The sequence below is a fragment of the Balaenoptera physalus genome (genome assembly GCF_965194825.1).
Source record: "Balaenoptera physalus genome assembly, chromosome: 16".
In the NCBI taxonomy this organism is placed as follows: domain Eukaryota; kingdom Metazoa; phylum Chordata; class Mammalia; order Artiodactyla; family Balaenopteridae; genus Balaenoptera; species Balaenoptera physalus.
This window is the reverse complement of record NC_138898.1, coordinates 83,364,385-83,384,135: the sequence shown is the minus strand read 5'-3', so window position 1 is coordinate 83,384,135 and position 19,751 is coordinate 83,364,385. Positions and strand designations below refer to the sequence as shown.

Here is a 19,751-nt window from a genome sequence, read left to right as displayed (position 1 = left end):
GAGAGATGTTCAAGCTGGGGTGGAGGGGCCAGAGGGTCTGGAAGTTGAAGGCCAAGGGAGGCGGCTGGGATCCTTGGTCTCTGAGCCCCATGGTGCCACATACGATCAGCTCCAGTCCGAAGGCCATGACACTAAGAAGTCTACAGCAGAGGCATGGTACAGGTACAAATGTTTATTCTACATAAAAATTTCACAAAATGGGCAGCTGGTTGTACCAAGACCTTTGGTGAAGGGGTGGAGGAGGGGGAGGGGAGTCGCTGTTCAAGAAGGCAACACGGACAGCGGTCACAGTCACTGGACAGGAGCAAAGCCGAGGGAAGGCGGGGCCCAGACCTGGCCCCGGCCCCTGCTGCATGCGCTCGCATGCACGCTCCTTGCCTGTCAACGGGCGACGGGTTTTGGGTGGGGGCACATCTCAGACTTGAGAAGTCCCGAGACAGTGGGGAGGAGGGAGGTGCCCCTCCCTGGCTGGCTGCTGAATACTGCATCCTAGACACCTGACACCCACGTGGCATGTCAGTGGTGGGCAGCAAGGGCAGGACGAGATTGCGGGTGCCTGAAGGGACGCTGACTTCCCGAGCACAAGAGAGCAGGGACCACTGTCCCAAACATGCAACACACAATGGCTTGAGGACCCGACTAGGGCCTGCCAGGGAGAGTGGCTGGCCCGGGCCGTGGGCTTCACCAGTGCAGAGGCCTGACCGGGGCCTGCTCTGCCTCCCTAGCTCCGAGGGCGGCTGGAGACCAGGCACCAGTCAGCCTCTTCCAGAATGTTACCTGGGGTCAGGCGTAGCCCAAAGGGGTTGCTCCTGGGGCTGTAGGAATGTGGGAAGGGAGGCTGAGGCAGCTGAAGACCTGTTGGACTCTGCCCCGAGGCAGGGGAGGAAGCCTGGTCTTGACACGGCCAGAAGCCATACCCGCCACGGCACCCTGAGCCTCCCTGGCAGTGAGTGGCTGTTAGAGGCTTAGAGCTGGGCTGTCTCTCAAGGCCACCCTTCCCCTAACCTGAAAAGCAGCACCATGTGGCCAGCTGGTCCCCAGCCCTCAGGGGGCTTGGCTTATGGGGACAGCTGGAGAGGACACAGGATGGGGCAGATGGGCTGGTCAGTAGGAGGCAAGGTTGGGGTCCAGAGAGCCTTGATCCCAGGAGAGGGCAGACCCCAGGCTGGAGTGGAATTACTGAAGGCCGGGGGAGGGGAGCATGGCTAACTACCCCAGGCGGCCCTGCCTAGAAGGGGAGTGGCCTGGGCCAGGGCCTGAGTCTGTCCCTTGCTGGCCCATCCCCACCCGGCTGGCTGTTTCCCAGCCTGGCTCCCCTCTGCCTCCTCTGTACAGACGCACACTGTCACAAAGATCATGCACACGACGGCTCAGGGCAGGGTGGGAATGGGGGGCCCTGTGCAGAGAAAGGAGCAGTATGGGGTGGGGAGGAGAGGGCTCGAGCCAGAAGGTGGCAGCAGCCAGGGGGCCTCCTGGGGGTGGGCCATCCAGAGCAGAGTGGCGGGTGGGGTGGTTTCTACCCGAAGATGCCTCCGAAGGTGGAGGCAATGACGATGCCCAGGACCACACAGCAGATGATGATCATGATCTTCTTCTGCACAGGGAGGCAAGGAGGGGCCTCAGGGAGCGCAGAAGTGGGGCCAGGAGGGAGGCTGAGCCTCTGGGCAGAGCTTTGAGGCTGTGGGGCCGCTGGGGAGGGGGCTCTGGTGAGGGATAAGGGTTGGAGAGTCTGGGGGATTGAATGAGGGAGAGAGTGATGGCTTGGAACATGTCTGGGTGGGGTTTTAACTGGGCGCTGGAGGCTCTGGTCAGAGCTGAGGGAGGGTGCAGGCAGGATGCGGAGGGGTTTGTGATGGTCCGGGGGCTCTGTGCATGCGTGAGGATGGGGGCTCAGGCAGGGTTGGGGCTACTGACCCGGCGAGCCTTGCTCTGGTACTTGACGGCCTTCTTGGTGTCGGACACAGCCCTCTCCACGTAGTCCACTGAATGTTCCACGTTGTACTCAATCCTGTCAATCATCTCTCCCTGCAGGGCCAGGGGCACCCGAGCTCCAGAGGGCCCCCCTCAGGGTTACGAGGGGGCCCAGGGCAGGATTTTGGGAAAGCAGCCTGAGGTTAGAGAGAAGGGGAGTGTGAGGAGGATGGGGTAGAGCTTCTCACCTGTGCCCTTCGCCTCTGCCAGGCACCCCGCGCAGCTCCCTGAAATGCAGCCATCCTGGGGCGGGAACTGGCCATGCAGCCTCAGCCAAGGGGGCGGGGACCATGCAGAGGACGCTCAGAAGGGGCCCTGACCCCGGGGCTGGACAGAGGACAGCACCGGGCAGAGGAGGGCAGGGGCGGGAGTGGGTGGGCTGGAGTCTGGCCATAGTGACGACGGTGAGCCCCCCACTCCATCCTCCCCAGGCATGATGGTTCCGTCCAGCCCTGACAGGCTTTGGTCTTCAACCTTTGAGACCCCCCTGCCCAGTCCCACAGGCCTCGTGGGCCCTGCAGTCTGGTCCCAGGCAGCCCCCAGAGGCCACTCGACTATGACAATGCCCAGGACTCCCAGCAGCAGCGTGTTGATGGCTGGCCGCTCTCTCCAAGCCCACTGCTCCCGCTGGCGTCCACAGCGCCATGGTCTCTCGCCCCAGTGGAAGCAGCAGCCTCCTCAAGGCCTCCCTGCTTCTTAACTCGGGCCGTGCCACTCCCACACTTAAGACCCTCCAATCTAGAAGAGACTCCAGCAGCCCAGCACCGCCTGCCGAGACCCCATCCCTGTCATCTCCAGCTCTCCCCGTGCTCTAGCCGCCCGGACCTCCTTTCTGCTCCTCACATTAAGTCAGGCTCTTGCTGGTCTCAGGACTGTGGTGCTGCTGGTCCCTCTGCCTGGGCCAACTCTTCACTCTTCCCCTGGGCAGTCTTCGGAGCTCAAATGCCACCTCCTCAGAGAGGCCTTCCCTGACCACCCCGTCCAAAGTGGCCACTGCAGTGACTGTGTCACCCCAAGTGTGGCCCTTGGACTAGTAGCGTCGGTATCACCCTTGAGCTTGTGAGACGTGCAAATTCATGAACCCCCACCCTGCCTACCAATCTCTGGGAACGGGGACCAGAATAGGGAAACGTATAACAAGCCCTCCAGGTGGCTCTTGAGCCCTTTAAAGTTAGAGAACCGCTGCTGTGTCACATCGCCTCCTCCTAATGTCTGGCACAACTGGAGAATATGCCATTCATCGTTTACTTATGCTGCCCTTTTGCCCAACATACATTAGCTCTCAGGGAGCAGGCCCTCAGCTGTCCTGGTCACGGCTATACCTCCGGCTTCTAGAAAAGTGCCCATCCACAGTGCCCACATGACACACAGCTGGTGAACAAGACAGGACAAGGCTGGGTGAAGGTGGGTAGGGCCATGCAGGGCCTGGGGTCCTGGAGGGCCAAGCAGAGCCATGCAGAGAGGATCCTTCAGGTGGGCAGGACCCTGGGGGCACTTTCAACAGCACGTGGTTAGTTACCTGAAGACTCGGTCCCTCCCGGGCAGGGCAGCATGGCAGGCAGAGAGGGTAGGGTTAGTGCAGCCCTGGGTGCTGCTGGGGGCTGGGCGAGGGACAGTGGGGCCCCGGGCACTCACCTGGCTCTCCACAAGCATGGCCATGTCCATGAACATGTCGTGCAGCTCCCGGATGCTGTTCTCCAGCTTGATGATCTCACTGTGGCGCGTCTCAATCTCGCTCAGGGCCTGCTTTGAGATGCTGGAGTCCATGATGATCTAGAGGGTGGGAGCAGTGGGCTGGGACCCAGGGACCGGCTGAAGGGAGCCGGGGTGGGGACCGGGACAGCAAGAGGCCAAGGGTGGAAGCAGGCCACTGGGATGGGCAGTGGCCTGAGCAGAATGTTCTGGAAGCAGAGCCTGAGGCTTCTTCCTTAGCCGCAGCTCTCCCCCAACTTTCTGCTCGGCTCTTACTAGCTGTTACCTACTTTCTCTGAGACCTGATTTCCTACCTGTAGATTTCCTACCTGTAACACAGGGCTAACGCTCCCCACCTGTGCCCGTGCATAGTAACAGCTGAGTGGTAGTTCTAACCACCAGTGCTGTAGGAGCCCGAGACGACTGCCCCGAGGGGCCCAGGCCTTGAACGGCCTTTCGGCCTTTCTCCCATCCCCTCTCCTCCTGTTCTTCCTCCCACACTGAATGTAGCTGACACCCCCTCGTAGAACCACACGCCCAAGCAGCCTCCCCTACCTGTGTGCCACCTCCTTCAGGAAGCCCCCCTGCCGGGTAGAACATGGAGCTTCACTTGAATGTAGAGAGGCCAAGGGCACTGTGTCCTCCAAGAGGGGTAAAAGGTCCTGAGGCTGGTGGAAGGAGCCCCTAGCCAGTGGCAAATGTGCAGGGGTAGCTAGGAAGCGGACCCGACTGGGAGGAACCGGGAGACGGGGTCTTAATTCCACCTTTGCCCCTAACATTTGTGTGACCTCTGTCTGGTCCCTAACCCTCTCTGGGACTCGGCCTCCTCTTCTCTAAAACCTGCCTCACAGGTGGCTGTGTCCAAAGACTGCCCAGATCCAGCGCTCTGCACGCACACCAGGGTCCCCAGGGGGAGGGGTCCACACTCACCCCGGAGGCAAAGATGGCGGGGTTCCCACTCTCCAGCATGTCCTCCAGCTCCTCGCTGGTCGTGGTCCGGCCGGCTGTGAGCAGGGGTCACTCTGAGCCCGGCCTTCCTCAGGGTGGTCGGTGGCAGCCCGGCCCCGCCCCTCGGCCCCACCCCCTCAGCTTACTGATCTCCAGCTGCCTCTGGATGCGGCCCTTGCAGCGCTCACGGTAGTCAGTCTGCGTGGCGTTGTACTCGGACATCACCTCCACAAACTTCCGGGACAGTGTGGAGTGCTGGGGGCCCGAGATGGGGGTGCAGGTGTTAGGCCCAGCCCCACCGGGCCCCAGAGCCTCAGGTGCCCGGCTGCCCGCCCCAGAGGTCCCGCCCACACCTGTGTCTTTCGGATCCTCAGGTCAGCGGATGAGCGGCTCAGGCCTTCCTCCTGCTCGATGCTCTGCTCGATGCCTGGGGAACAGCCGGCTGCTGATAACCTGCCCCATTCACCGCTGCCTTGCCACCCACACACCCAGGACCTGGCTCAGGACGTCCCCTGGGGGGACTTGTGTTGTCTGTTGAGTGGGGTCACACAGGAAGCAGAGCAAGAGGGAGCTCCAGGCACTGATGGAGGAGGGACCGACAAGGGCTCTTCCAGGCACGATGTGTGTGTGGGTGCGTGCATACACACACACACACAGACACACCTGTGAGGCCTCGGGCACACACCAAGCTGTGTATCTCTGTGTGTGTGTGTGCACCTACTATGTGCTAGGCCTGGTGGCTCAGGCCCACCCTGTCTCTCTCCTGTTCAGGAAGGCTGTGCATGGAGCGAGGAGCGGGACATGCCGTGGAGGGGGTCGGGGGGTGGGCAGGGCTAGGTGGCCACAAGCGCAGGGCACGGGACCCCTAGGCCTGTGCGTTCCGGGGCATGCCTGCCTGTGCTCACGTGAGCGCATGGGGGCTCCTGTGTGGGACCAGGCACTGCTGGCCACTCCTTTAACTCTCTTTAGCTGACAGTGCCCAGAGTGGAACACTCGCTGGACGGAGCCTCAGGCATGTGTCCCAAGGCCCAGCCCAGAGCCTGGCACAAACAGGCCTTGCCAGGTAGCTGCTGAGTAAATGGCGCACAAAGGAAAGCAAGACCCAATGTACCCCTCAGAGTCAGTGAAATTCCATGGGCTGTGTGGGGGAAGCAGGCCTGGAGTGCCCCCCATATCCCAGACAAGGCCTGGAGCCCAGACTCACTCTTCAATTTGGAGCGAACTTTGTTTGCTGTCTTCTTTATGTCAGACATGAGTTCCTCCAGCTCTTCCTTGGTTTCTGGGGAGGTAGAAGGGGTGGCGGGTAGACACCCTGGGCTCCCCCATGCCTGATCTTCAGGCTCAGGCCCGAGGGGGGCTCTGGGCAGACCCTGGGTCTCCCCTCGTCCCCTGGCTAAGAGTCTGCCTGCCCCTCCAATCCCGGGCTGGGGCCACACCAGCTGCAGCCTCACCCCTTCTCGTGTGCCTTCCAAGGAGCCTCCCTTCCGCCTTCGCTGGCTCCCCCCAACCCCCTGCAGAAAACAGATGGGGCTAAATTTAAGGCAGAAGTAATTGTGGAGCAGCTGGTGATGCTGGAGGTTGCACTGGGGAACGTTTACTTGATACTTGCCTGAGTCGAAGGTGGCGGTACGGGCTCACCTAGCGCTACCTGGTGGCTCTGGGGGTGAACATCCAGCTGATGGGCTGATGCGGGCCAGGGGCCAAGGAGGCAGAAACCAGCCGCCATCAAGCACCCTGGGCAGGGCAGACCCTGTTCTCTTCACAAAGCCCCGCTCCCCAGGTGCTGAGCTCAGTGAAGGCCAACTGCTGAGTGCCCGGTAGGTGGATGGGGGCTGGAGGCACCCGGCTGGGTGGGAGCTGGGAGAAGAGCTTCAAAGAGGTGGGCCCCTGGGGTACAGTCAGCTCTAGAGGTAGCATGCAGTGGGGCCTATGAGGGGGCGAAGCTGGGGGAGGGCTGTGGCGTAGTTTCTGGCCCTTGTTCCAACCGGAACCATCTCCGTAAAGCTGGCAGAGGCCATGGAGGTGCCCAGCTAGCCCTGCTCCCTGCAGGGGGCTGGCTGGCAAAGTGGGGCAAGATGGCTGCTTCCCTCTGAGGTGCTGGGTGGATCCCAGCCTCAGGGCAGCCCCCCATGGCTCCACTCCCTGGAGAAACCAGGACTGAGCTCCTGGCTGGAACCTTTCTCATCCACTCTGTGCTTGCTTCTGGGGTTGGGGTTTTCTCCCATAGGGGACTCGGGAGGGGCATTTACAGTGGCTGATCAAGTGGGAGGGCCACTTCCCAAGTGGAATGTGAATGAGGTGGAGTTGGGGGCTTCCAGGAGCGGGGGAAGAGGCCTTGTTTGTAGAAACAAAGGAAAACTCGGTTACCAGCTGCTCTGACGTCGCAGCCTCTTTTGCTCAGACCCAGAATAGCCCAGCCTGGATGGCAGCCCCCAGAGGAGGCAGAGCAAGCCTTGGCCCAGGAAAGCCCCCACTCACCGCCAACTTTCTTTGTGATGCCCCCTCAACTCTGCTCCGCCTCTGCCCTAGAACCCTTAATGGGGAGCCCCTCCCCTTGGGGAGCGCCTGTTAGCCCACATCAGTGACCGTCAGCCGGGTCCTGACTGCCCAGCTCATGGGTGGCGATTCTAAACTGGTCACTAGTGATGTCTGATGAAGCTGGCACAAGGCAGCCAAGGCTGGGGGAGTTGGGCAGTTCCGTCGCCCCCCGCCTGCCCCACCTTCCAGCAGGTGAGGGGCCAACTCCCAGCTCTTTATAGTCTCGCCCCACAGTCAGCCCCCTCCTGCGCCTCACCAGGAGTGACCCACCAGGGACACGCACTGACCCAGATACACATGAGCCCACAGACAAACCACGTCACATACTGCCATCCCAGACAAACCTCTAGGGAGAGGGGCAAAGCAGAAGGACACAGCGACTGCACTGGATATATGCCCCGCTCTGGGGTGTCCCTCTTTCCTTTCCACCTCTTCCTGGGACAGTCTCCCCGGCTCCCAGCTGACTCACTCTGCCTTCAGAGGGCCTGGCACTGGCCTCAGGTTCAAGCACACTTTGGGGCCATGGGGAGATTTATTCTGGGTGCTTGAGGATGCCTGTGAGCCTGGGGCTGAGAGGTCATGGATAGAGAGGCATTGCTGGGGTTGAGAACAAAATCAAGCTTTGGGTGCCTGGGTGGTGGGCTATGGGCCGTAGGTCCTTTCCCATGAACACCTGGGCAGCAGCTGGACCCTCCCCCGTGCTTTGTCCTGGGGCCCCATAGGCTGGCGCCTTCCAAAGGAACTGGAGAAGGGAGAGAGGAGGTGAGCAAGCCGCGAGAACAGGCAGGCAGTGCACACACCCAATCTCATGAGTCCAGGTGGCTGGCCTGGGCCCCAGCCCGTCACTGCCTCCCCAGGGCTGAGGGTGAGCCCCCTCTGTGGGAGGGGGTCACGGGCCTGCATGCTGTCAGCCTGGCCCGTGTTAGTGTAGTAGTAATCAACACCTCCACAGGAATCGTGACAGCCAGGTCAGTGGGACCCGTCTGGGGACAGAGTGAAACGCAGACCCACACAAACGCAAACGCCTCCCTGTGCAGAGGGAGAGAGGTGACTTCCTGGAGCCCTGAGAACGCCCGGCTCCGGGGTACCAATGGCCAAGTGCCAGGGCTGCCAGCCTTTTCCGGAAACTCTGCCTGCTTGGCCGGCTTGCCCTCCCACAGCGCTGATGCCTCAGAGCTGCCATCTGCTCCCCTGGGGAGGCGAGGGAAAGGGAGAGGCTGCGCTGAGAGGCCTGCTATTGATCAGAGGCTGCTGCCTCCCTCCTTGCTCCCTCCCAGAATCCCAGGGCTACAGCCGGCCAGCCGTGCTGCCTTAGAAAACAGCCAGCTCACCTGGGGAGGGTGGCTCCGGCGCCTGACCCCGCCCTTCTCACCAGGCATCCGGCAGGTGGTACTGGGCACTGACCACCCGCACCCCGAGCCTGGGACAGCTGTGTTTCCTGAGGCTTCCCATGGAGCCCTCCCCAGCCTGGCCAGGCGCAGGCAGCCCTCAGCCGACCAGCAATGAAGGGCATCCCTCCGCAGCAGCGCCTTCCTGGAGGCCTGTGGGGCCCCTCACACCTACACACTCACTCTCATCAGGGTTGGGGGAGGCCAGGATGGCGCTGTGCTTCCGCTTCACCTCCTCCACGTTCTCTGAGATCTTGTCAATGAAGCCGCGGATCTCCTCCACCTGTGGACCAAGGCCAGGTGGTCTGGAGGCAAAACTCCAGGGAGGGGGCTTCTTGGGCCCAGGGCTTGCCCAGAGTAGGGCTAAAGGTCAGGGCTCAGGGCCAGACTGGGCCAGGCTTCAGGGGGTAGGTGAGGGGAGGCGGGGCTGCTCCAAGGATCCTTCTAGACCGGGGTAGGAGTGGGGAGGAATGGGCCATCCCAAACTTTGCTCCCCTCTGAGCCTCAGTCTATTCACTCTCAAAATGGGCTCATTAACTGGCGCCTGTGGGCTGCTGAGCCAGGCGCAGGTGTGTAAGAGCCCGGCCTGCCTCAGAGGTGAGACGTGGCCACCCCGGGTCTGCCAGTGTTTGGGGAGAGGCAGGTGTGCTGCTCCCACCTGCTCGAAGAACTCATCCATGAAGCGGTCTCGGTCCACGGTGACAGTGACATCATCATCATCATCGCTGTCCTTGGCCTGCACAGGGGTGTGCACGCATGAGCGGACCTGTGCTAGGACCACTGGGTCCCGCTGGACCTGGGACACCCAAACTGCCCAGCATCCACATACAGCAGGCCCGCAGGCTGCAGCTCCAGGGCCCTTGGCAGGGACAAGGCCTGGCTGTGCCCTCAGCTCCAGCCGCAGTGAGACCTGGAGGATCCCTGGGGACCCAGCATGATCATGGAGAGAGGCCTTGCCTGTCAAGTTGGGGACAGGGCCAAGTATCCCCCTCCGTGCCAGGCACTCCTTCCCCTGCTCAGCTGCCTCCCCTCCCCCACAGGACTGGGGTCCTCCCAGCCACAGGCTAGGCAAGCAAACCTCAGGGCTTAGTCCCCCGGCCACTGGCCCCAGCTCACACCTTGTCTGAGACAGGTTGCCTGGAGTTCCCAAGCTGGCCCTGAGTTCCAAGCTCCCTCTCAGGAGAGGGCCTTGCAGGGGGAGGCCTGGGCACCACGACCACCTCCCTGCCAAAAGGTGGAATGGCTCAGATATGGGCCATCCCCACAGCACCCAGGCCGGCTTGAGAGCTACTGCCTGTGAGGGGCCTCTGTGATCCGCCAGGCTTGCTCCCTCAGACGGCTCGGGGAACTCTCCCTCCTTGTTAGTCTTGACATTGACCTTGATCCTCTTTCCTTCCAGGCCCAGAGTTGGGTCCGGCAGGCACAAGAGGCCAGTCACGTTGCCACTTGGCTCAGGGCCTGCCTCAGCTGCAGGTGCAAGCCTCACCCCGCGGCCCCAGGGGCAGCCGTACAAAAGCCAGCCCATCAGAAGGTGGGGGTGATTACACCTCTGACCTCCCAGCATGCCGGCCACGCTCACTACTGTCCGCCCCACACCTGGAATCAGCCATGGTCGGCCCACTCTGCTGGCAAGGCCAAGGTCCCTCTCCACAGCCAAGGCCCAGATGCTCAGGGCAGGATGGTCACCTGGGTTCTCGGGCTGGGTCATGCCTCCTCCTTTGTCAGCGTCCCACAGGGAGGAGGCACTAGCCCTCACCTTGATGCTCTCTTGCGAGGATGGAGGCAGGCAGAGGCTGAGGGGACCGGGAGGCTGAGGGGCCGGGGAGGCTGGGGCCCCGCCGGCTGGGGAAGGGGCCGAGTTCTGGGCCCAGCACAGACACTGACTGGCTGAGGGACTTCCCCTCTGGGTCTGTTTGCTCCTCTGTGAAATGGGGACAGTGATGCCATGCTGGGGGAGGCGGGCTGAGAACGGATGGGGAAGCCCAGCATGTTCGGTAAGGGCTGTGACCCTGGGGCTCTCGGGGTCCCACTACCCCACCAAAGTGGGACCAACCAAGGGAGGGGGTTGGTTGGGAGCTTTATGGAGGCGGCCCCCCTCCTCAAGAGATCACACCTCCTCCCCCAGCAGCTAAAATAAATCCTCGCTCCCACAAGTGCCTGTGGCTGCCGCCAGGTGGCCCCCATCCCCCACTAAGCCCACCCTTAGCCACAGAGAATCTAGGAGCCATTTCCATACTTTAAGGCCCGGGAACCAAGCCAGAGGAGCACTCCCTAGGGACACCGAGGCAGGGTGCAGCCTGGAGAACCCCAGGGCCCCCTCCCCGGCAGCCTGCCAGGCTGGGAAGTGGCCCCAGGAGTTCCTGCCATTCAGCATCCTGGCTTCTCTGTCCTTCTGGTGCCGAGGAGGATAGGGGTGGATGGGAAGAGGCAGAAGGAGAATTTTCCAGCTCCCTTCCCTTCCGGAGTGATGACCAGCTAGAGCCAAAGACAAGGGCGCCGGAGTCACTGGAGATGAGAGTCACTGCCAGGGACCCCGGGGCTGATGCCTCCCTTTGGGCCTCAGCTTGCCCATCTGTGAAACGGACTTATCTTCTCCAGGCATCCAGCCAGTTCTGACCTGCTACCTGCACAGCCTCCCTGCATAGAGGCTGGACTTGAGTAGTTTCTCCAACAGAAGGGTGGCGGGAGAGATGCCACACCCTCCTCCATGCTCTCTATCAATTGGAAGGTTTAGGGCCTGACCTCACAGCCTGGGTCAAACAGCTGTGACTCTGAGCAAAACATGGAGGGGATGCTCCAAGGGCACCCTTCCTTACCAAGTGCTACTACTTCTTCCTCCTCAGGACCTTTTCACTGTCACCCCCCTTTTCATCTCACTGCCCCAGCCTGAAATCTGATCCCACCACACTCGCCCTATAACCTATAACCCTCTCCCTGCCCCTATAATCTACCCATGATCCTCCCTGCTGGCCCCATGTGGCTCCCTCTGCTGGCAGTGCCAATTCCATGAAGCTGACATTCCCCTCGTCCTTAGATGCCACCTCCTTCGGAAGCCTTCCTCAGCTCCCTGGGGTGGGTATCTTGCTCCTCTGGTTCCCCACACCCTATTCGCATCCCTACTGGAGCCACAGGCACACACTCTCAAGCCCTAAGGGACCTGAAAAGTCACCTTGGCCGCAGCATCTAGCCGCAGCTTTCACACCTCCGGGGATGGAGAGCCCACCAGCTCTCCCAGGCACTTCTGCCTATCTGGGGCAGCCCCAATTGTTAGAAAGTCCTTCCCTTTCCTGCGGTGTGGCCCCAGGCTGTAAAGAACCTGTTGGTGCCCTCTCCCTGGGCTGGCCCCGCCAGAGATGTGAAGGTAGCATCCACATCCTTCCTGGGTTTTTCTTCTCAAGTTGACCATTCCCTCCCCTTCAGATCCTTCCCAGGGCCTTAAGTTGCAGCCCGTGCCCCAGACTTGTTCCACTCAGCCTCTGTCTTCTCCAGCAGTACAAGATATAAACTGAATCTGCTGCTGATTGTGGTCTGAGCAGTGCCAAAGAGCTGACCCATCACCTCCCTCTTTCTACATAGTCTACCTCTGTTAATGCAGCCAGGGATCACAGAAGTGATCATATAGTTCTTCCTGCCAAGGAAAGCCCCCAAGCCCTTCCCCACCCTGTTTACTTGGTTGGATTTTGGGCTCAAGGGAAGGATCTTCATTTGTTCTGATCCTTGCTTCAGTTTGTGAGAATCTGACGGTTTATGCCTTTGTCGCCCCCTGCAACTTCATCCACATCTAGGCCAAAGCCCTGAATGATCAGGGCCCCAGCTCCCTTAGGAATCCGCCAGCCCTCTCTAAGTGGCAGTCACAGCTCCGGAAAGAGGGCTGGACTAGAGTTGGGGACTTGAGAGGCTGCAGCGTGTTGGCAGCAGCTGGAGTCGTGAGGCAGTTATAAGCTCAAAGGTACAAACATCTTCTGGACAAACCCACCCAGACATCATATGGGCATCCTGCCTGCCACCTGGCCAAAACTAAGTTCCACCTCTTTCTCCTGAGCCCCCTTCTCTGAACCCCCCTGCTCAGAACCCCCGTTCTCAAGAGTCCCCCAAGTCAGAAACTGGGGGGAGCATCCACACTCTTCCTCCTCCTCTCACATCCAACCAACATCCAATTTGTCTTAGTGTTTGTTTTTTGGTTCTAGTGTTCATGGGTTCTCAACCCTGGCCCAGGACCTGAGTCTCTCGGTGGGGGATTAAAAAACAAAACAAAACAGCTTCCAGACCAAATGAGAATCTATGGGGCTGGGGCTGGTGAGGTTAAGTTCTTTTTAAGCACCCCCAGGATTGAGAATCACTGGTCTGGTCTCACTCCTCTCTGGCCGGCTGGCTATCTCGGCTCCAGCCTCATCACCTCCGGCCTGAGCAATCAGAAAAGACAATCGGGGCGGGAGTGAGCAAGCACTGCCCCACCACAGGGACCTGCTGCAACAGGGGAGAGGATATCCCACTAGAACCACCACGCGTGCAGCCCTGGTGGTCTCTCCAGGCAGAGGCTCCAGGATTCCAGGATACCCCCCTGGAAGTAAGAGTGTGAATCCTCCAAGGGGTGTGGAGGCCAGGCAGCCTCCAGGCCCGTCCGGGGGGATGGCGGCAGGCGGGCAGGCAGGCTTGATTCATTCCTGCTGGAGCAGGAGTTGCTGTTGTCTGTCTCGAGGGCTATTTTTTTTTCCCCTTGTTCTTTTTAATGACTAATCAAAGCCGATGTTACTAAAGCAGAGAGGCCCAGAGCTGAGTCAGGGGTGTGTGAGAGGCCGAGCTGGGTCTCCAGAAAGAGAGGGCTCTCCTTTCTGACCCCTCCCTCCTTTCCCCATCCTGCAAACCTCCCCCTCCCCCAGATCCCTGCCCTCAGCCGGGTCTACCCCTTAGCAGGGCCCCAGAGCAGCTCAGGGAGGCAGCTTCGGGCTGTGGGTAGGGGCTGAGCTCTACCTCCCTCCAGGTGCTGTGTGACCTTGGATAAACTCCTGGCCCTTTCTGACCTCAGTTTTCCATCTGTAAAATAGCAGGTTGGACTAGATAGTTCCTGGAGGCCATCTGTACCTCAGATGAACACGTGCCCAAATCCACTGGTTTTTTTTGGGGGGGAAACTCCAAGGAGGTGATGAGAAGGAACGAAGGAAGGAGGGGACCCCTAGCCTGGGTCTATTCTTACACCCCCCGTTTCTTCTGCTCTGCAGGGCAAAGCCGGCTGGCTCCATTGTACAGACAAATGAGCATGGAGAGGTTAAGGCACCAACCTGCCTGCTGTTGCCCTGGGACCCCCAGTCTCTTCCCAGTAGTGAGAGAGAAAAAGGGAACTGGTCAGCAGAGTGCTGCCCCGGTGAGCTGGGCCCTGCTCTAGACCAGATGTCAGGCCCACCCGCCATTCTCTCTCGGTTGGGCATCCTAGCCCCTCTGCCTTTACTCACACTGGTCCCTTCTTTTGGACCACCCTCCCTCCTCCCATTCAAATCCAACTCCTCCTTCTGGGCCATCCCAAGTCCTCTCCTTCCAGGAAGGTTCTCCCTGGGTCTGGCTACCCCATTCTCCCTCCTCTTTCCTGTCGCAGGCCCCTCTGTGTCTCACATGGCCCAGAATGTAGATAAACAACATTCTGGGCCCAGGGAGGGGTGGGTCAGCTCCGAGGAGTTCTCGGAAAGAAAACCAGGGAGGCCTCTGAACTGGGGGAAGGAGGCAGCTGCAGGCCAGGCGGGGCTGCCTGGGGACACCTTGTCCCCAAAGTCTCCCCGGTTGTATACTCTGGTGACCCAGGTCTTCACCCATTCTGGCCTCCAGGCTGCCCTTTTGATCTCTGAGGGCTGTGGAGAGCATTCAGGTCCCCACACCGGCCCGTGAGGACCCCTTCATTCTCCCTCTGCATGAGAGAATCAGCTCCAGAAGAGATGAGGGATGGAGAAGGCTGGAGGGCTGGGCCTGGCCTGCAGCGCTGAGGAAACGTGCTAGCTCCTTCCCCAAGTGTGACTTTTATAAATAAGCTCCCTTCGCCTTCCTTCCAAATGTGGTGGGGAAGGAGGAGGAGGGGGGAGGAGGAGGGAGGGAGGCTGGGTGTGGTGCAAGTGGCTGTCCCAAGCACCACCCTCTGTCCAGCCCAGCTAGCACTGGAGTCTCAGTTCCTGGGGATTCTGGCTCCTGGGGTTCAAGGTCTCCCCCAAATATGGAGTCAGAGTCAGGAGACCTGTGACCACCCCTCTTGCCCTGAGAAACTGGGTTCTAGGTTTTCCTACCTCCACTTCATAGATAGGAATCTGTGCAGCCCAGAGGGAGACCTGTGGGAATGGCAGCCCCCCTAGACTAATGGTTCCACCCCACCCAGTGTGGGCTCCTGCCAGCGGACCCTCAAGGCTGCTAGAAACCCCCAAGGGGAAGAGCCACCCGGCCATGAGTACAGCAGCCTGCATGGGCGCTGAATGCCTGGACTAGGGGACTGTCTGGAGAGGAAGACTCAGTTTATTTTCAGACAAGCCAGGCCTCAACACCTAAAGACCACTCTGGCTAGCGTGTGTGCGTGTATGTGTGCTGCCTGGGGGGAAGGAGGGAATCACAGACACACCAAAGAGCTGGCTTCAAGCTTCCTACAGCCCAAGATCCCTTAGGCCTTAGGTCTCAGCCAGGTCTGAGTGTGACTATTTTTAGGACTAGGTGAAGCCCCTTTCTACCATCCCACTTCATCTTCCAGGCCAGCCACATCTCTTTTGTGCCTCAGTTTTCCCTTCAGCAGAGGGGATGAAGCTGATGAGTCAGAGGATGTCAGATGTAAAGGACTGTGTTCTCCCTGATCACCTGGTTCCCACATACACCCTCGCCTGACCCACCAGGCACCCAAACACCAGCAAATGCACCACACGGCCATTCATCACCAAGATAACCACACTCCTTCTGACTCAACCAAGCACAGGAAACTTGAGGGCAACCACAAGGGCTGGCGGGGGAAGTGTTTAGACACCATACACGACATGAGGGACCATCTTCTTCCTTTGAAACCTCGTGGGGTTTACTCCGGGGGCTGGGCACTCAGCCAGGAATAACACAGGTCTGACGGGAGAGTGGGGGCTGGCAGATAGAGCAAGGGGGACACGGAGGCAGGAGAGCACAGGTCCCAGCCCCACGCTGCCCAGGAGACAAGACTGGTACAACGGGCGGGAGACCCAGGCACAAATGCAGGGAACCTATGGGCAGAGAGGACAAGCAATGGGATCAAAAGTCCAAAGGACCCTTGGAACTTTCCATAGAAGGGGACCCAGGTCTCTGGCTCTAAGGTGGGTAGCAGGGGAAGTGTTCTGGGGAGACACTGAGCTAGCCCCGCCCCCGCCCCAGAGATCAGCAGGTGGGGGCCTTCCAGCAGGGGGGTCAGCCAGGGCATCAGAGGAGCCTCAACTGGGTCTAGAGCCCTGATGCCCCTCTCCCCACAGGCAGGCTTCCCTTCCTTCTCTGTCCCCCCCAGCCCCCCCACCCCAGGAATGCCATCTTTAAAGGGAGAGGTGCGAACACCCTGGTTAATAGCAGAGGCCAGGGGAGGGGGGCCTTGATGATGAGGAGCAGGCGGCAGGGGTCTCTGTCAGGGCTGGGAGAGGGCGGGCTCTGACTCAGAACCTTTGCGCATCCTTCTACTTCCCCCACCGGAGCCTCGCCCCAGAAGCCACACCCCAGGGGCCTCCGAAACACAGGTGGAAAAATAGGTTCAGGTCGGAATCAGACCAGGGAACCCCGGAAGGGTCTGGAAACGCCGGCCCGGGCTGCCCAGAAGCCAGGATTGTGGACCGGGAGCGGGTCTGAGCCCTCCTGGACCAGGGCGGGCAGCAGATGCCGATCGCCACCGGGTGGGGAGCCACAGGTGATGGGAGCTACAGGTGATGGAAGGTGATGGGGGCGGCGGTCGCCCCGCGAGACCGCGCCCAACGGAGGAGCCCGGCCCCACCCGACCGCCCCGTTTCCGCAGCGCGCCCTGCAGCGGGGCTCTGGACAGGGGACCGCCCGCGGCCCCTTCCCACCGGTCCCGCCGTCTGTCTAAACCAGAGGGAGGGCAGGAGAGTCAGAGATGAGGCACCGTGGGGAGAGAGAGTCGGGACCTGCTCCGCGGGGCGAGGGAGAGGCCAGGCTTCGGTCCCGCCACCGATATTCCAGAATACCCCTCCGACCCCCGAAAAGAAGGAGGCGCCGAAAAGTTTATCCAGGACCCCGGGCTCCAGCCGCCAGTCCGCGAACCATCGGAGCCGAGCTCACGCGAGCCCGTGACCCCAGTGGGTCCAAGGGGCGGGACCCGGATGGGGGTCCCCGGCTCGGCACTGCTCCCTCCCACCCTGGCCAGGGACGCAGGGACTACCGCCCCAGCGGTCGCCAGAGCTGGTCGGGGAGCGGCCCGGGCGCTGGGCGCGGGCGGCGAGGGGCGCCGCGCAGGGGCCGGACTCACCGTGCGGAGCTCCTGTGTTCGGTCCTTCATGCTCCCGGGAGTGGCAGCGGCACCGGCAGCAGCCCTGTGAGCCCCGCATGCGCGGCGGCCGCCCCGCGGCTGCGCAGCGCCAGCCCGGCCCCGCCCCGGCCCCCGGGACCCCGGCCCAGCCCCCAGCCCGGCCCCGCCCCGCGCCCGCCCCGCCCTGGCGGGTCCCAGCCTAGAGCCCAATTCTGGGACGCTGGCTCCCCGCTCCCACTGCCCACCCTCCCCCGCACCCAATCAGGTCCTCCGAAGGGTCACAGCCCTGGGACCTCATCCCCCTGCGTTCTCAACGCCCGCCTGATCCCTGCCTGGGGTCGGTTCCCAGAGTCTCTGCTCCCTCCCGTCCCAACTCCGTCCTCCCCCCGTCCCATTCCTCGACTCAGCCGCTCAGCATCCCTCCTTCTGGACCCTGGCTCTTCACCCCCAGAGCCCCTCATATCCCCGGGGATATGCTAGAGGTTAGACCCCACCTCACTCCTTAGTTTTATTGCCTTGGGACCTCCAGCATCCGCCTCCAAAAGCCTCCTCCAGCCAAAACCCTCTAGAGTTCCAGCCTTTGAGCCCCTACCTGTCCTGCCTTCTCCTAGCGTCTCATCCAGACTCAGGCTCTGGCCCCTTCTTTCCCCAGGATTCCTCAGTTCATAGTCTGATGCTGAGTGACCAACCACTTTTCCTTTAGTTTCCACTCCCAGCAAGATGCAGGCACCCCTCTGTTTTTGCGGAAGGTGATATAAGTTATAGCCCCATCTCCTTCCCCTTTCCCTGTATTCCCAGCCCTGCATCCCAGCCGCGGGCCTGAGATCCTACTTCCTAGCTAGAAGCTGGGAGTAGCTAAGCAGGGGCCAAACTCCTCTGGACTAATGGGAAGGTCTTCTCAGTACTGTGGAGGGGTGGTGGGTGGGGGCTAGTCAGTAGCAGATGCTTCTTTTCTGGTTCCTGCCAGCATCTTGTTGAGCGGCAGCCACACACACACCCCCAGCTGCCCCCTCTGTGCCCTGGCCCAGATGCTCTGACCTCAAGCCAAGCACTCCCCCTTCCCTTCCCCAGGGCTGCCAAGGTGTTGCTCTGGAGCTGGGCCAGCCCCCTGCTGACCAGTGTGTCCAGGCCCGGCACTTCTCCCAGACTGTGGGCACAGGTTAGCTGGCTGCCAGACAGGCTGGAGACACTGTTCCAGCCATCCCTCCTTCCCTGGAAAGTCTGGTCCAAGACTAGCTCAGATGTAGCCTGGCATGAGAGGCAGCCACACCCCTTTCACTTGTCCAGACCTCAACCTTCAGTGTCCCACAGAGCAAGTGTTGGTGGTGCCCCATTTGACAGATGCGAGACCAGGACTCACCTGCTAGAGGGACTTGCCCAGGGTTACAGGGAACAGGTGGCAGGGAAGCTGCTGATTCCTGGTTCAGAGTACTTTCCTCTGTGCAGGGTGACTCAGTGGGGTGAGTCATGGGTGCAGCCCCAGAGCCCAGTGTCTGGCCCTGTGGGGAGAGGGCAGGAAGGGGAGACACAGTTGCTGCCCTCAGAGAATCCTGGTGTCATGCCAAGCATCACTTATGGAGATGAATATTAAATGGTAGCATGAAAAATGAATAGAGAATGAATGTATGCCCTTCAACTTAAACTGCCTTTCTGATACAGGTCTTACTCTCATTCATTCATTCATTCATCAAACATTACCTGGGAATGCATGTTCTGGGGACACTGTTCTGCACTTAAGGTGCTCCTAGAGTGGTGGGAGAGACAGACATGGTTTCAATATGTGAAGGATTCAGGGTGGCTTCCCAGAGCCGGTGACGTTCAAGCTGGATATTGAAGGAGTGGCATTGCAGCAGGCAGTGGTGCAGGCATTCTAGACAGAAGGAGTGTGCCCAGATGCTGGGGTGAGGGTGGAGAGCAACTGGAAAACCTCAGGAGCCTGCTGCGGTGCTCAGGTGTGGGGATGAACGTGGGTGGGAGATGAGTCCAGTGAGGGAGGCCTTGAACGTTAAACTTCATTGTGCAGACAAGGGGGGAGGCAATCAAGGGTCCAACTTCCATTCCCTTAATCAAAAAGCATCTACTATGTGCTGACTATTCTAGATGTTGGGGACATGGCAGAAAACCAGACAAAGTCCTTGCCCTCATGGGGTTCTAATAGAGGAGAGAGATGATAAGCAAATAACATACATACCAGTGATAATATATTATGAAGAAGTTAAAGCAAGACAGAAGGAGTAGGGTGCCGGGTTTGAGGCAGGATTCCAGTTTTAAATCAGGTGGTCAAGGAGGGCCTTGCTGAGAAGGTGTCACTTGAGTAAATATCTAAAGGAGGTGAGGGGGGCTTCCCTGGTGGCGCAGTGGTTAAGAATCCACCTGCCAATGCAGGGGACATGGGTTCGAGCCCTGGTCCGGGAAGATCCCACATGCCACGGAGCAACTAAGCCCGTGCACCACAACTACTGAGCCTGCGCTCTAGAGCCTGCATGCCACAACTACTGAAGCCCGTGTGCGTAGAGCCCATGCTCCGCAACAAGAGAAGCCACCGCAATGAGAAGCCCGCGCGTGGCAACGAAGAGTAACCCCCACTCGCCGCAACTAGAGAAAGCCCGCGCACAGCAATGAAGACCCAACGCAGCCAAAAATAAAATAAATTAAAAAAAAAGATTTTCTAAAAAAAATCAATCAATCAATCAATAAAGGAGGTGAGGGAGTGAGGCATGTAGGTCTCTGGGGGAGGAGCATTCTGGGCAGAGGAAACATCAAGT

At 60.3% G+C, this 19,751-nt stretch overlaps 1 protein-coding gene across 3 annotated transcripts; it reads right to left on the bottom strand.

Moving 5' to 3' along the window:
• Positions 1-157: 157 nt before the first annotated feature.
• Positions 158-17,049, bottom strand: STX1A (syntaxin 1A). 3 transcript variants are annotated; one of them, XM_082432411.1, is made up of 10 exons: positions 16,987-17,049; positions 9,196-9,273; positions 8,721-8,820; positions 5,816-5,890; positions 4,965-5,038; positions 4,758-4,866; positions 4,594-4,667; positions 3,607-3,744; positions 1,915-2,025; positions 158-1,594 (listed from the first exon to the last, which is right to left on the bottom strand). In XM_082432411.1, the coding sequence occupies exons 1-10, from the start codon at positions 17,014-17,016 to the stop codon at positions 1,517-1,519; spliced, it is 867 nt and encodes a 288-aa protein (XP_082288537.1). In that variant the 5' UTR covers positions 17,017-17,049; the 3' UTR covers positions 158-1,516. The 3 variants fall into 3 exon arrangements, with proteins under 3 accessions (XP_082288537.1, XP_082288538.1, XP_082288539.1); XM_082432412.1 differs by lacking the exon at positions 5,816-5,890; XM_082432413.1 differs by lacking the exon at positions 158-1,594 and having other exon boundaries at positions 1,928-2,108.
• Positions 17,050-19,751: the final 2,702 nt, after the last annotated feature.

Excerpts from the sequence above, each read along its gene's own strand:
- STX1A (XM_082432411.1), bottom strand. The coding sequence starts at position 17,016 with ATGAAGGACCGAACACAGGAGCTCCGCACG. Across the intron at positions 9,274-16,986 it reads GAACACAGGAGCTCCGCACG|GCCAAGGACAGCGATGATGA; the intron begins GTGAGTCCGGCC and ends ACCCCTGTGCAG. Across the intron at positions 5,039-5,815 it reads AGTTCGCTCCAAATTGAAGA|GCATCGAGCAGAGCATCGAG; the intron begins GTGAGTCTGGGC and ends GCTGTTCCCCAG.